The sequence below is a fragment of the Sebastes umbrosus genome, chromosome 21, assembly GCF_015220745.1.
Source record: "Sebastes umbrosus isolate fSebUmb1 chromosome 21, fSebUmb1.pri, whole genome shotgun sequence".
NCBI lineage: Eukaryota > Metazoa > Chordata > Actinopteri > Perciformes > Sebastidae > Sebastes > Sebastes umbrosus.
Window position 1 is genome coordinate 10,742,045 of NC_051289.1, and position 15,680 is coordinate 10,757,724.

General features: G+C 38.5%; 1 protein-coding gene across 3 annotated transcripts in view; it reads right to left on the reverse strand.

Annotated features, from left to right (window-relative positions):
* The window catches only part of ctdspla (CTD (carboxy-terminal domain, RNA polymerase II, polypeptide A) small phosphatase-like a), a 37,154-nt gene extending 27,328 nt beyond the window's left edge, over positions 1–9,826 (reverse strand). Inside the window, exon 1 of one of the 3 annotated variants that reach the window (XM_037757102.1) lies at positions 9,705–9,826. In XM_037757102.1, coding sequence (XP_037613030.1) covers positions 9,705–9,750 — 46 coding nt within the window. In that variant the 5' untranslated portion in view covers positions 9,751–9,826. Of the gene's footprint in view, positions 1–9,216 lie in introns of all 3 variants that reach the window. The other 2 variants (XM_037757101.1, XM_037757104.1) reach the window with 2 other exon arrangements.
* Positions 9,827–15,680: the final 5,854 nt, after the last annotated feature.

Here is a 15,680-nt window from a genome sequence, read left to right on the forward strand (position 1 = left end):
TTCGAGATAAACATGATACAACTGAATGATACAAATAAGATGATAAATAAGTAAGGAAAAATACAAATTTGTTTTATAATTTACATACTGTATATCATTTTCTTGTACTTTACTTGAGTGCTTCCATTGTGTGCTACTTTATTCTTCAATTGCACAACATTTCAGGGGGGAAATATGGTAAATATTTATTTAAAGCATGGGTTCTGAAACTAATTGGGGTTAGGGACCGCTTACTGGGAAGAATATTTTCCAAGGACTCCCTCATAATCGTAACACCGATTAAGCATAATGCTTACTATCATTTGTACTCTTAGATGCCGTTGGAACTGTGTGTATTCTGAAACTTTTCAACCTTCAGACCTATTTCAATGTGAAAAACAGAAACACATCTCAATTTGAATCACGTTAATTCCACTTATGCTTGTAAACAGAGTTGTGATTTTATTCAAATTGCATTTGGACTCAACTTGACGGCATTTATAGCTGACATTTCAAGTAATTGATCTTAAAAGCTTTCAGAAAATGATTAGCAAGGCTGGAATATCCCTAATAAACCCAGATATTTAACCAGTCTAAAGCTGACTTTCAGTAAGTGCTTCAACTTTAAAATAATGAAGTCATTACAGTGTGTCACAATCATATTTCCAAAGCTAAAGTGGGTGGGAGTAATGGACACAATAAACTTGTTTTGTTGGTGCAAATGGTCACCATATGTGGATATATATGCACATTTGAATGACTACAAAAATTATTATTATTTCGCGGACTGATAGTGTCACAAACCCCACTTTGAGAATCACTGATTTAAAGGACGCGGCTACTGTTATTCTATATTTTTCTTCCTTCCATAAATCCCTTGAAAAGATCAACGCCAGCTATGTTTTAGGCCGTCTTTAAATACTTTTAACCTGTCTGTGCACAAAGCCCACTGGTTGCTACAGACAATGTAAATCCTAAGATAGTCACTGTAGTTTTTAGCAAACATTACTCAAACAGGAGTAAATAGTGTAGGGCTGCAACTAACGATTATTTTCATTGTCGATTAATCTGTTGATTATTTTCTTGATTAATTGATTAGTTGTTTGGTCTAGAAAATGTCAGAAAATGGTGAAAAATGTCAATCAAAACCCAAGATGACGTCCTCAAATGTCTTGTTTTGTCCACAACTCAACGATATTCAGTTTACTGTCATTGAGGAGTAAAGAAACCAGAAAATATACACATTTAAGAAGCTAGAATCAGAGAGTTTTGACTTTTTTTTCTTAAAAAATTACTCAAACCGATTAATCGATAATCAAAATAGTTGCCGATTAATTTAATAGTTGACAACAAATCAATTAATTGTTGCAGCTCTAAAATAGTGCATTTGTTTGTGACTATTTTCAGTGAGTTAATTCGTTTACTAGTGAGTATTTACAGCAGCAGGATAAGACAATGTATGTGGGACAACAACAATGGAGCCGGATCAGAGTCCTGTGGATCTGAGGGCTCTACTGGACTGGACATACTGGCAGCATACCAACAATACAGTCTGTGACAAGCTTTATAAACAAAAAAAGGATGTTAAAGCTCTATTTTAAACTGGAAGCCAGCACGGAGACTTCAGAGCAGCACTGCTGTGAACTCCTTTCTCTTTTTTTCCAGTTAAAAGTGCATTCGGAGTGATGGTTTTAAGTATTCACAGTCAGCCAGTGTAGGAGTGAAGAAAGAGTCAACCCACACTATTTTTCCCCTGTGGCCTCTCCGGGGACGGATTGCAGCGCGATTGCATCTCCTTCACTGTGTCTGACAATCCATAGATCTTTACAGGCTGCCTAGTAATTAAGGACCACTTTGCTGATTTTTTAAAAGTTGAATCTTTATTGTGAGCGGATATGAAATTCTGGCATTCATCTTCCTAATGCATTCTGTGTCACACAAGATAGCCTTCATTGTCTCTGGGAGAGAAAAGCTCTACCAGCCATTATAACACTTTATCAGAGATAATTTACATTTTTATAATATGTTGTCAGGATCAAAGTCCACCACGGAGGAAATGGACAAGAGAGGCAGAAGCTTACATGATGGCTACTCGGCTTGTTTCCATATATCCCTATAGCGGGTTTATTTTGACGATATTTTGATTCTTTAAAATGAGGAAACAATCAATTGACCTGACTTGTCTAATTCAACATTTTCATCCATTTTTAAAAACGTTTTAATAAAGAAATATCCGTATGCCTATTTGATTGGAGTTTGTCATATGACGAGTCTGCAGTGTTGCCAGATTTGGATGGTTTCCACCAATTGGGCTTCTCTTGATTAAAGTGGGTAGGAAAAAATAGCATTGGGACGGGTAGATAAGATGAAATTTGGGCTGCTTTTGTCAACATTTGGCAGGATTTGAACATTTTATGGTCAAAAACGTGATACAAAATTCACTAAACTTTGTTGAATCCACTCACTCATGTTATTGACTCATTTAATTTGAGAAATACTTGATTCATTGACATTGACATTCATACAGAATAAAGGTGTTTCTCAAAATGTCAAACTATAAATACAGAGTTTGCAAAAACATTAGCTTCCCTAATATCCCCATCAATATTATGTTTTTTTCTCTTGACAGTACTTAGAAAATGCTAACAGCCAACACTTTTAAAAAAATGACTGGCACAAAAAACACATCATGAGGGAGATATGAACATAAACTATGATTTATAGGCTTTGTTTCCAACTTATAACAAGAGACTGATCCATCAACAAACACATAAGGGAGCCGCTATCGATGATTGACTGTCTATGAGCTCACGCATAATGTGAAACTCAGCGCTGGCGTGTCCATCGTGGTTAACGCCAAACCAGCTCTGTGCGGAGCAACAACACAAAGTTACTACGACAACACATTTATTTGCTACTTACAGCTGTAAAAACATTTCACTGCCTCTTGTTGTGGGACTGAATGAACGTAAAAGACATAAATTAATACAATCCCCCCAACTTCCACTTCAGGCATGTTCATCCACACACTGAGGCCGGTCCCCGCACATACAGTTAACAAGCTTATCAGTCAAGGGGCTTAGGCTTGGAAGAAAAACATTTCAACTCCTCCCAATCAGCTGCCCAGTATGGTGAAGTAATGAAGATGTGTCCAATACTCCCAACACTTCCCTGGAGGTGTAGATAATCAGCTTTTCTGAGCAGCATTGGCTGAAATAGGCTCATAAATCTGTAATAAGGACTTCAAGAGTCCCGCTTTTCTCTGCTTCTTTTTTTTCTTCGTCAAAATGGTGCACTGAATATTGACTTCACGGTACGCACATACACAATCCAATGTATTTCTCAAGGCTTGTGAATGACATACTGTAAGCTCAAAATACATCTAAGAAATCTATGGCTGAGTAAAACATCGTAATCCGGTCATGACAGCAGAGTGCGGCACGCGGCGGAGTGGCAAAGTTGTGCCAGCAAGGACGTTCGGCGCAGCCAAAACTCACAGCAGCGCTCCTCGCTAACTGTGCTGAACACAACCCTGCAGGTGTGGTCCACACATCATAAACACATTATTAATGTACAGCAGCGTTTTCCAGGAATAACCTCAAAAGCCAAGTGTGCATGAAATCACAGGCCTTTCTCCAGATTAATATATAATTACAGCTTTTTTTTTCTCGTTTTCTTTTTGGCAATGCAAAGATGTTCTAACCAGCGAGCCTCATTTCAACGTGCCATATACATAAATCCCAGCGCCTGCTGCTACTCTTCCTCGTCTATGCTTCTACTGAAATTATATACCTCATCTCCATTAAAGACATTCAAATGTAAAGTAGGAGGACAGACTGAGTGTACCTTGACCACTGTTTGTAAAAGACTGGACGTTAATGGGTTTTGTGATAGTGTCTTGCTGCAGCCTTTGGAGTAATGACAGGGGGGGAATGACATTATGTCTCTTCAGGAGAATGCATATTACTCAGCCACGAAAAGCATGCAATCAAAAGAAATTATAGTTTGTGTTTGTTGTTTTTCTCCAGTAAGTGCTTTAAGAAAAAGTAAAAACAGTTTTTACAAGGACTCCAGGAAAACTATAGAGTGCTGCAGAGAATGACGTATTTAAGGAACCGTAAGTACTAACTCATTTCCGGGTTTTAGGACTCATTCCCGTAGCACTCTATTAAGCCATGTGAAGAAGCAAAACTGACAAACACACTGCTGTGCAACACTAGAGCACACTTAAAGAAATGAAATAATGCTGATGATATTCTACATGTTTGTGGTTGTGAACAAATCCCATGAAAAGACCAAACCCAACAATGAACTGATCTCTCTAACAAGTGTCGTCTGTGTTCCCAAAGCCTGATAAAGCCTGTTCCTCTGTGCCATAGAGCTCCATTGTACATTCTTTGTACATGTTTTTCATTATGTTCATGCGGACTGTAGTTTATTTTGATCCAACCCACAAACACCATCCTGATGCTGTTGACACTAACTCCCTACATTGCAAAATGTGTAATACTCCACAGCTGAAAATAGTCCACAACAAATTCACAATGTTCTCGTACTGGAGTAATCGTAGCTAAAAAATACAGTGCCCAGCCTTTTTTAGGAAATGATTGGCTCTTTTTTAAAATTGAAACTATATGTTTGTGATCCATCTTAGTTTAAAGATGTATGTCTTCAGTAGGAACAAATGGGCTTGGGGCTGGGAGTGTATTGAGAGACTGAAAGATTGATACTCATTGTTGGTTTTTCTGTTTTCACAGGATTTGTTGACTATAAGAAAAATACAGAATAACACCAGATATATGCTTTAATTAGTTTGCTCAAATTTGTTTTTTCACTAATATGTTGCAGTCCAAATTTTTCCGGGATGCTTCCAAAATGTAAAGCAAAATATGTATTATTGCTATCAACTATGGATGCACCAATCCGACTCCGAGTCCCGATACCGATACCTTGGCTTTGGGTATCTGCCGATACCGATAACCAATTCGATATCAGTGTTTAATCAATAAGCTGTATGCCTCACTGTGTGGAAGTGACTGGGATCATTCTGTTACGTGTAAGGAAACATCAGGCTAGACTTAAACATTGTTTTCCTAACTTATTTATCATTAAAATAATAAATCATACACCAGCAACTTTGTGAAAAATCTTCAAAATTAACAGGAATTACAATTCAGTTGTAAACCTTTTTAATGCAGCAACAAATTGGTCAAAATTTAAACAGGAATTAAATTTCCAGTGTATAAAGTATATGATATCGGTATCGGTGCATCCCTACTATCAACAGCTATTAACAATTTGTGTGCGAGGGCAAGTGTGCGAGTAGCTTAATTATTACAAAAATTAATTAGGCATCAAACAGGAACTCAAGCAACTAAACACATAATCTGTTTCAGTCTAAGTGTGTCTGAGCTAAACTCAGATTTGACCTAATCTGATTAAGTTAAACAGCTCGTCCACTGATACCTGTCGGACTGTGAAGTTATTATCAGAGCAGAGCCTCGATGACTTGCGGAGTGAGACAGAGACTGGCCGCCCTGTGACTCTCTGTGTTAGTCCAGTCATTACATTGCATTGCATCAGATCCTGAAAAGTAAACGTCTGCCAAATGAAAAGCCTCATTTGGGTTCGGAGAGAAGAAACACTGCTGCATCCTGTGAAGTATCTGGCCTTAAATTAGTACAACATTGCTATTTTATCTCAGAAAAAAACTACATAATGATACAAAAAATAGTCTGAAGGTGACAATTATCCATCTGATAAAGCTCACATTCAACACAGCCTGAAGAAAGAAACCACCCACATTATGATTCCAACCCTCACCTCATTTAACATAATCCATAATGCATAAAGATATATTCTCCACCTGACCAAACGTCTCTAATGAGTTACTACGTCTTTGCTTGGAATGAAACTGATAGGACTCTGAAAATAGCCGGCCCGTGCTCTGAAATATTCAGCATGTGAGTGTGTGTGTGTGTGATCATTTGTGGCTTCAGTGCAGCCCCAGCAGGTCACAGAGGAACTGTCCTGCACAACAAGCGCTGTTTTGTTGTCTGCTTTGACAGAGCCGGTAGTGAAGGGCAGGGACTCCATTCAGGAAGCTCCCTGGTGAGACTTTGTGTGTCACAGCAGCCGTTCGAGTGTCGTGTCCTCTATGGTCAGCGACTGACCCTGGATTTTATCCCGCCAGATTAATTGTCGGATTCCAACATGTCATCCGGGATTTACTGTTCAAGACGAGCAGGATGTTGCCGACAAGAAAGTGTGGGAATTCTGTGCGAGCGATTATAAAGAAAAAAAAGTGCTAAAAACAGCACTTCCTCGATGATGCTTCAGTCAGTGAATATTTGCTGTTAGTGGTTGTTTTCATTGATTTGTTTATGATGGGTTTTAATTATCAAGGCGGCACCAAAAGATTAGAGGAAGCTGATGAGGAAAAATAAATCCCAATTGATCTGGCCACCATGATCCTGCAGGTCCACCCGATTCGACTGTTATCAGACCATTAAATAGGCGTTATCAGTCACTATAAGCACCATAGGGGCATACTACACCTACTACATTGTAAAAGGGAAAGTGAAACTTAAAAGCAACCTCTTCTAATATGTTATAAAACTGAATGAAAGGTCACGTTTTGAAGACAAACAAAAAGGCTTCTTTAGGTTTAGGCAATGAAATTACAACTTCTTTAGGTTTAAACAACAAAACTAGAACTGCTTTAGGTTTAGGCAAAAAAAACAAAAAACATTGTGTTTTAGGTTAAAATAACTACAAACACAAAGACAACTACACATTGTTGGTTTCACACGGGATGCAAACTCTCGGTCTCCTGGGTGAAAACCCTGCGTTTTGTGTCCCATCCATTATCCTCGACCTCCCCCCCTTATGGAGTTTCACGCTGTCTATACTACAGCAACTTCCGCTTCTGCTCCTGTCATAATTACTGCGGTCGTATGTGAACAGATGATTAAACCTACTAGTGGGTGTAGTGGGCCCCTATTGACCCACATCTAGGGTGCTTATAGCGACTGATGACGCCTATTTAATAGCCTGACAGCAGTCTAATCGGCTGGCAGGTCAGTCCTGGAGTAGTTTCAAGCAAAGAAGATGAAGTGAATGAGTGAAAATTAAGCCTCCGATTACTTATCAAAGCAAACAAGTCCAGATCTTCATTTCATGACCGAGTGGTTCTTGTATGTCAGTGTTGCTCCGACGAAGGTGACCTTTACTCTAACAGAGCACGGGGTGTAGCAGGAAGTCGTGGTCCCTCTGGCCTCCAGGCACCCTGTGGCTCAGTAAGATGGGTGCTGGTGGGGGAATGTCAAGACCCCGAGCTCCGAACAACCACGCCCTCCTGCTGCGATCTCCCGTGGACACCGGTGTATCCTACGTGTGTGTGTGTGAGTGTGTGTGTGTGTGTGTGTGTGTGTGTGTACACACTCCTCCACAGCCTGATCTTCTTGTGAGCTGCTGGGCACCAATAAAAAAAAGTGTGACTGGCCTCTGCACAGACAATCCTCAAAGTTAATGAAAACTGGAAAGCTCCTGACTCATGAGGGGGATTTGTCGTTGATGTCATCACCACATGGTGAAAGTGGCGACTCTTGCGCAAAACAACAGAGAGAAAATGTGTTTTCGTTCAGCCGCTGTAATCTGCGGAGCAGCTGTTGAGCTGTTGTTTTCAGGCACTTTTTCTTTTTACACATCTGGAAGTGGAAGTTCTGATCATGTAAACATACATCGTAAGTTATATGATGATGATTGTTTTTATTATCATGCACTGTACAGAGGAGCTGATGATAAACAATACAGGTTTTTATACGGATGCACCGATACTGATACTGGATCGGATATCAGGCCGGTACTGAATCAAATAGCTGGATCGGATATCGGTCACAATGGGGCCGATCTATTAAATTCAATTTTATGTTTATATACTATTCACATTATACTGTATACTGTAATTTTAGTTCCTGTTTAAGTATTGAGCAATTCGTTGCTGCATTAAAAAGGTTTACACCTGAATTGTAATTCCCGTTAATTTTGAAGATTGTTTTACTAAGTTGCACGATTTATAATTTTAATAATAAATAAAAAATTCTGTTAATTTTTAAGATTTTTTACCAAGTTGCTCGTGCACAATTTATTTTCTTAATAATAAATACAAATTCTGTTAATTTTGAAGATTTTCTTACTAAGTTGCTCGTGCACGATTTATAATTTTAATAATAAATAAAAAAAATCGGTTAATTTTTAAGATTTTTTGCCAAGTTGCTGGTGTACGATTTATCATTTTAATAATTAAGAACAATTCAATGAATTTATATCTATGTATTTATTTGTTACATTTTGTTTTACAAAGTTAGGAAAACAATGTTTAAATCAAGCCTGAAGAATGATCCCATTGACCTCCACACAGTGAGGCATACAGCTCATTAATTAAACACTGGTATCGGAACGGTGCTCGGTATCGGCCGATACCGAAAAACCAGGTATCGTTATCCGTATCGGGACTGAAAAAGTCAGATTGTTGCATCCCTAGTTTTTTACTGTAGACTAATGGCACAACATTTCCATCTCTCAGTGAGTTGGTTTTATTCTACAAAATATGCAAAAATATATTTGTGTATCTGACTTTTGGACTCATAAATGTGTACACTGCAACATTGATGATCCATGTGCACAATAATACATATCATAAATTGGTGTTTTTCTTCATGCACCAGAGCCAAACTGTTGATTTGACCCCTGATTATTATTATTGGTGGTGGTGGTGTTATTGGTAGTATACCCTATCAGGTATTTTACAGTGCCAGTGATGCATGCAGGGATATGTCGCCAGTGTGCAAAAGGGAAAATGAGTGTATGAGTACCCGCCCCCTGTAGTAAACCCAGCTCACTCACAAACACACATACAATAAGTATACAAAATGTCCAACATTTTAAATGGGGGTTCTGGTTTAAAAGCTCAAAATGAAGCCCCCAGCATTAAAGTTACACCTCCAAACATGACAGGTTGTATCTATATATGTGTATTGACAGGCTGGCTGAGAGCTGCTGGCTCTTAATGTTGCTTCAGCTGAACAATGGAGGTTTTTTCCCCGTCGATACTGTTGAGCCCTGAATCCTCTCTGCACACTGAGGGCTGCAGAGATCAGATCTGGCAACCGAGCATTATTATTATTATATTATTAGAATTAAAATACTGTGTGTGTGTGTGTGTGTGTGTCTTACCTTTATCTTGACTTGAAGAAATGCTCTCCTCCTCTTTGGGATTTGCAACCTGTGTTATTATGGACGTGTTGTCCATGGAAACGAGATGTTAACGCACCTTTTCGGCTACACCGTTTTATTCCTTGGCAAACATTACCAAAGAGGCGCACTACAGTCTCCTGCTGGCTGCACCATTAAAATCCCATTTTATTCGATGCATGCATGCATTTCCCCCTTTGGAGCGCACAAAAAAACAACAAAGACGGAATATCAAGCGAGAGGAAATAAGCGTCCAAAAACATCCGATGTGCAGGAGACAAACAAAGCGTCAGTCCTGCATCGAAGAAGTCGTGTGTGTCCTGCTGCTGTTGCAGGCAGCATACTGTAGCACCACTCCTGCTGCTGCTGCTGCTGCTGCTACTGTAAGGCTGTACTCCTGCTCTCCAGTCTCCAGCTCCACACACACACACTACTATATATCAACTGCGTGATACGGTTACAGTGTTTACCCAGAGATGGCGACCGTCCTCCTGCTGCTGCCACAGGGCCATCCATGCAAAGCAAAGCTCACTACAACAACAACACGCCTTCTTCAGTATTTCTATTATCCTGCTGTGCTTAGTCCAGCCCACCACTCACTCACTGTTAGATGGGATTATTCAGTCTTTATAGGGTTTAGTGCAGATTTACAGGGAATTATTATATCTACAGATGCTTACAAACATATAAAATGTCTTAGAAATATATTTTATTACTATAGTTTGTTAATTTGCAAAGGAAATACATTTTCTGACAACCAGGATTTTAGAAATACATGAGGTCAAGAGTCCACCAACCCCACCCACCCTAAAAAATAAAAAAAATAAATAAATACAATTTAAAAACAACAACAATAATAATAATAATAATAAAATGATCTCCCTGTATGATTGTTTTAATTATGTTTCAAAGCCCACCGCTCACTGTTTGTTAGATGGGATTCATCTTTATCATCAAAGATTTACAGGAAATTATTTCACATTTACTTGAGAATATGTTTACAGATGCATCCAGACATTAAAAAAAATATTTAATTAATTTGCACAGGAAATATATTTTCTGACAAACAGGATTTTAGAAATACTGAGGTCAAGAGTGCACAAACCCCACCCACCCTTAAATATAAAAATAAAAATAAAAATAAATAAATAAATCAAAAAACAACAACAATAATAATAATAATAATAATAAAATGATCTCCCTGTATTATTGAATTATTTCTGTGTCAAAGCCCACCACTCACTGTTTGTTGGTATTCCTTATCATTAAAGCAGTGCAGATTTACAGGAAATTATTTCACATTTCCTTGAGAATATGTTTACAGATGCATCCAAACATTAAAAAATATATATATATTTAATTACCGTAGTTAGTTGATTTGCACAAGAAATACATTTTCTGACAACCAGGATTTTAGAAATACTCAGGTCAAGAGTCCATCAACCCCACCCACCCTAAAAAAATAAATAATATAATATAAATAATTTAATCTCTTTGTATGATTGACTTAATGCTGTTTCAAAGCCTTCCCCCAAATGCCAAGATGATTTTAATAAATATTTCTGGCCTTAAACAGTCCACCTGAAGGTTTTGACTAAAAGAAATATCTAAATCCAGATTTAAAATGATCATATATTCTAAAACAATACAGAGGACGTGACCTTGGGGTCCTCAATGGTGGCTACGGACCAACACATCTACAAGCAGGTGTATGTATAAACGCAAATTTGTTTTAACGCCACTAATTTATTTAACGCATTAACACAACTTGTGATTTTTAGGTTGTAGCGGCCTCAGTTTTAAAGCTAGAGTGAAGATACTGGCATCATATGAATCTAGAAAACCTAAGGACTCCATTGGTACCAACCATGGTTGGTACCAATGGACCATGGGTTCTATGGGTACCCACAAGTCTCCCCTTTACAGACATGCCCACTTTATGATAATCACATGCAGTTTAGGGCAAGTCATAGTCAAGTCAGCACACTGTATTAATCATTAATGCAAATCTGTGTAGCAGATGCGAGATATCCTCTGACTGTGAGTCAACCTCAAAAAAATGCTTGATACTACATTTCCCACAATTCAAAGAGCATCTTTTTTTATCTGAGCCTTTTCTTTCAAACTCCATAACGCAGGTTTTCGGTTAAAAAAATAAATACTCTCCGAGCCCAAGCTGAGGTAACCCTGATGACATCACAATGATATCATCAGGGTTATTATCTCAGACTAAAGCTCCTCCAGAGCCCCAGAAGACTTCATACAGTCTGTGTAAAATCTATTGTTTACATCATGTTCCCCATCTCTTGATCTGACATCCACCTGTTCTCCGCAGACCTCCACCGTCCACCTGCACTGATAAACAAACATTATTCATGCTATTTCAGCCTCAGTGGACCGTGGAATAACAACAAGGGAGATAAAGTGGTTTTCTGGTGCGTTGCCAGCAGTGACGTGTCTGAGTGTTCGTCCCTCTTCACCTTCGCTGTCACTCTAATGGAGTTGAGGCCCACGCGGCCCTAAATGACCCCACCTGAGAGACGAGTGTACGGTGTGACGGCATATGGACGGGAGCAAAACAGCAGTAAGTGCAGACTGTCATCTGTTGATGCTGCTCATAATTAGTACGTAATCTGCCAGCCGACATGATGCTCTCCATGTGGGTCAGTGCCTCTGCCCTGATGTTTACAATAATGCATGCGTACAACTGACACCACAACACAGGTCCCTGAGACACTTTGCACAATCACAATCACTTGTCAGCACTTGACAATCGGTCTCAGGTTACTGTGTCTGCTACTTGAAATGTGATGACGCAGAGCCCGTATGTAACCACAGCTTGGTTACTTAAAATAGACTGAACGAAAGAGAAACTAAATTCAGAGTTTAGCAGCAAACATTTCTGTGTCAGAGCCTGTTGATGAACTTGCACAAAGATCGATCAGTGCATGTGCATCATTGATAATAATAATCAGATTGCAATCAGACTGTATGGGCTTAAAAACTATAAGGGAGTCTGTTAAGTCATCCTTTATAAAATTGTAACCAATATCTTTATCATTGGTTAATAAATCATTTACTAGTGCTTTATAGATCAGTTATAAGCCATTAATTAACTTGTGGGTTGCCAGATTGTGAAAAATCCCTCTGCATGATGTTATAAATGTTGTTATTCTATTACATATCCATGAAGTCTGTATGTACACCTGTTATGAAGTTGTTAATAAATGGATTTCTGTCCACATTCTCCGCTATTTTTCTCAAAAGTTAAGTCATCTTCCTGATGAATTTAAAGCAACAATAAACAATGTTTTTATGGGACAAACCCACAGTGCTTTATCAACCAAATTTGCATTTCATTTTATTTTTTTAGCATCTTTCGGCTCATTGTTTTGGATTTCTAGTTCACAACTTTACTTTAACTCTCATAGCATCATTTTCGGCCATAGAAAAAAATGCTAAAACCACAATGAGAGTAACGAAGTTAGCGACTAGCTGGTGAACACAGTGGAGCATTTAGCAGCTAAAGAGACAGATATTTCCCTCAGGAGTTGGTGGAGACCAAAACAGAGTTAAAAGAGGGTATAGTACTTAAATTCATCATGTGGCCAGAAATATGACTCCAAATAAGCGCTAATGTTGCTTCATGTCCTTTATATGTGTATGTAGGCAACAGCTATATCAACGTAAAAGGTGATATGTCAGTTTTGTGTTCACAGCTTGTTTTCACTGCCCCCTAGTGGCAAAAAAAATAATCAACGACACTGTCAATTAGGTTTCCTGCAAGGGGATTAACGCCTGCCACAGAATGTTTATACAACCTGGCAACCCAAAAGTTGATGGTTGACCTATAAAGCACTGATAAATGCATTAATAAGGTCATTAGTTACAACTTAAAAAAGTTTTACCACAATGACTTGAATCTGTGAGCACTTTTCTGGTTCATCATATAAATATTAGATGCAGTTGTTCACTCTCTCAGTTGTTTGATCTCTTACATGCAAAATGTGATATCAAGGTTGGTTATATATTAAAAACATTCAGTTTAATGAAACCCTGGAGTAGCAGGAAACAACAGTCAAGAAACAACACAGCGCTTAAGAGCTTATTGGGGATGCAGATAATCGTTCTTGAAAAATCACAGCTGCAGGGCACAAACACGTCCTCACCCTCTTGTTGGTAAAGGGAGTGGTGAGAGTCAAAGAATAACCCACACATAATGAACCAATGCTACATTAAGACACGAGGCCAAACACTGGAGTAATCACTTCTTGATCATTGGCATCAAACATTGTTGGCCTCTGACATTTCTCTCTCCCTCGAGTCATGTATTTCTGTTGATGAATAATTAAAATGAATATGGTCTTGATATTAACTTTGATAAGACACAGATGATCTTTTTCACCGCCTTCCAGTACATCTGGTGTGCTGTCAGACTGCGGGGTCCTTGAATGTTTTATGAACGTGGGTGTAGTTCAGTGAGGAATTGGAATATCATAATCCTCTCTCTGCATGGGTCGCTTTCACTTTGTTTCCAAAAGATGTTGAGCCTTCGAGGTCCACCCCACATAAACAAGGACATGGTGTAACATGGATGGATTACTGAACGGGTAAACCAGGAACAGGCCCAGGGGCCCTGCGTGGCAGGGGCCCCCCTGGCCTTCACCTATAAAATGTCACTCAAAGAGACACGTACCAACCAGGAAGGGACTCAAATGATCACAAAGAAACAGAAAATGGCTACAAAGAGATACAAAAAAAACTACAAAGAGACACAAAACAACCACAAACAGGCACAAAGCAAGTACAAAGAGATTCAAAATGACTACAAAAAGACACGAAACAACTACACAAAGGGGCAAAACAACCACAGCAGACTCAAAATAACTACAAAGAGACACAAAGCAACAACAAACAGACTCAAAATGACTACAGAGAAACACAAAACAACTACAAAGATATGCAAAATGACTACCAAGAGACTCAAAACAACCACAAGGAGACAAAAAATGACCACAAAGAGACACAAAGCAACTATAAAGAGACTCAAAATGACGAGAGATGCAAAACCGCCGCATAGAGACAGATAACAACCACAAAGAGACAAAAAATGACCACAAAGTAACACTTAGAGAGATGCGTATCGACTACAGAGACACAAAATAACAACAACAAAAAGAGGCTAAAAAACTATTAAGTCTGTGTGTCTTGTAGGAGCGGTCTGTGTCCAGGGGCCCATTGTCTTATAATCCACCCATGATCTTCAGGGACACGGTATAGTACAGGAATGGAAGAGAGTCTTCTGTCCAGACGTCATACAATGTGATGCAATACATTTGTAATAAAAGCCTTTTTTTGTGTGTTTTGAGCAGAAAACTCCTCTTTCATTATTACAAGATGTTTGTTGTTTAACTGTGATATCATTTGATATCATAGACTATTTTCTATTACACCAGTTTAATACCTGGAATCTCACTTTCAAAAGGCTTGTATACAAATTAAAAGACAGAAACAATAAAAGATTATAATAGAAAAACATTAAAATAGGCATAAAGTTATGTATTTTTCCTCTTCTGTAATATCTAGACGGTACAAATACCTTCTAATAGACGCCGGATATTTTGCAGATTAAAACCACATGCCCAACTATTCTCTTACTGTCAAAATGTGTTCAAAATGTTTAATATGATGAGCAAAATGATCAATAAAACACTGTAATTGGACATGTAGGATTTGCATCTGTAAAACCATAAGTTTGCCTGTAGTGCCACCTTGTGGGATAGATGATAACTGTCTAGAAGCTGTATTCAAAGAACCGTATCTGTAATGTGGACGCATTTAGAAAGATTACATAACATATATCATGCGTATTATGTTCAGTAGTTAATCCCTACCTCATAATATGCATTCATAATCACGATCATGTCATCACCATGATGCTGCATGAGACGTCTCCTTACAGGCATTTTATGTAGATGTGACATTAAAAGAGGGAGAAGAGGACTCGCTGTTTCATTTTCATTCAATTGATGCTTCTGCTGCTGCTGCTGATGATGATTTCACCTCCATTTGATTGCTCTCATTCTTTAGATAGAAATAAACCATAATATGTGCAATGCCTCTTCAAACAGAGGCAGCACTGGGCATATAACATTTCTGAATCAAAGCACCTTAACTAAAGGATAAAAGATCAGAAAATGTGCATGTGTATCCAGATTTTAGGCATTTTGATGTCACAGTAGGAAAGACACAGGTGTAAATAATGAAATTCAACAACGAGTCAACAACCCAACACGACCACCTGACTGTTTTCAAGCAACACACGAACAGACTCCAACACACCTGTTTCGACAGAGCAAGAACGCACTGAAAAGACCTTGAGAAACCAGCCATCATCAATCAAATGTCAGGAAATCTTTCCATCAATGAGGGACATTCAAAATGAT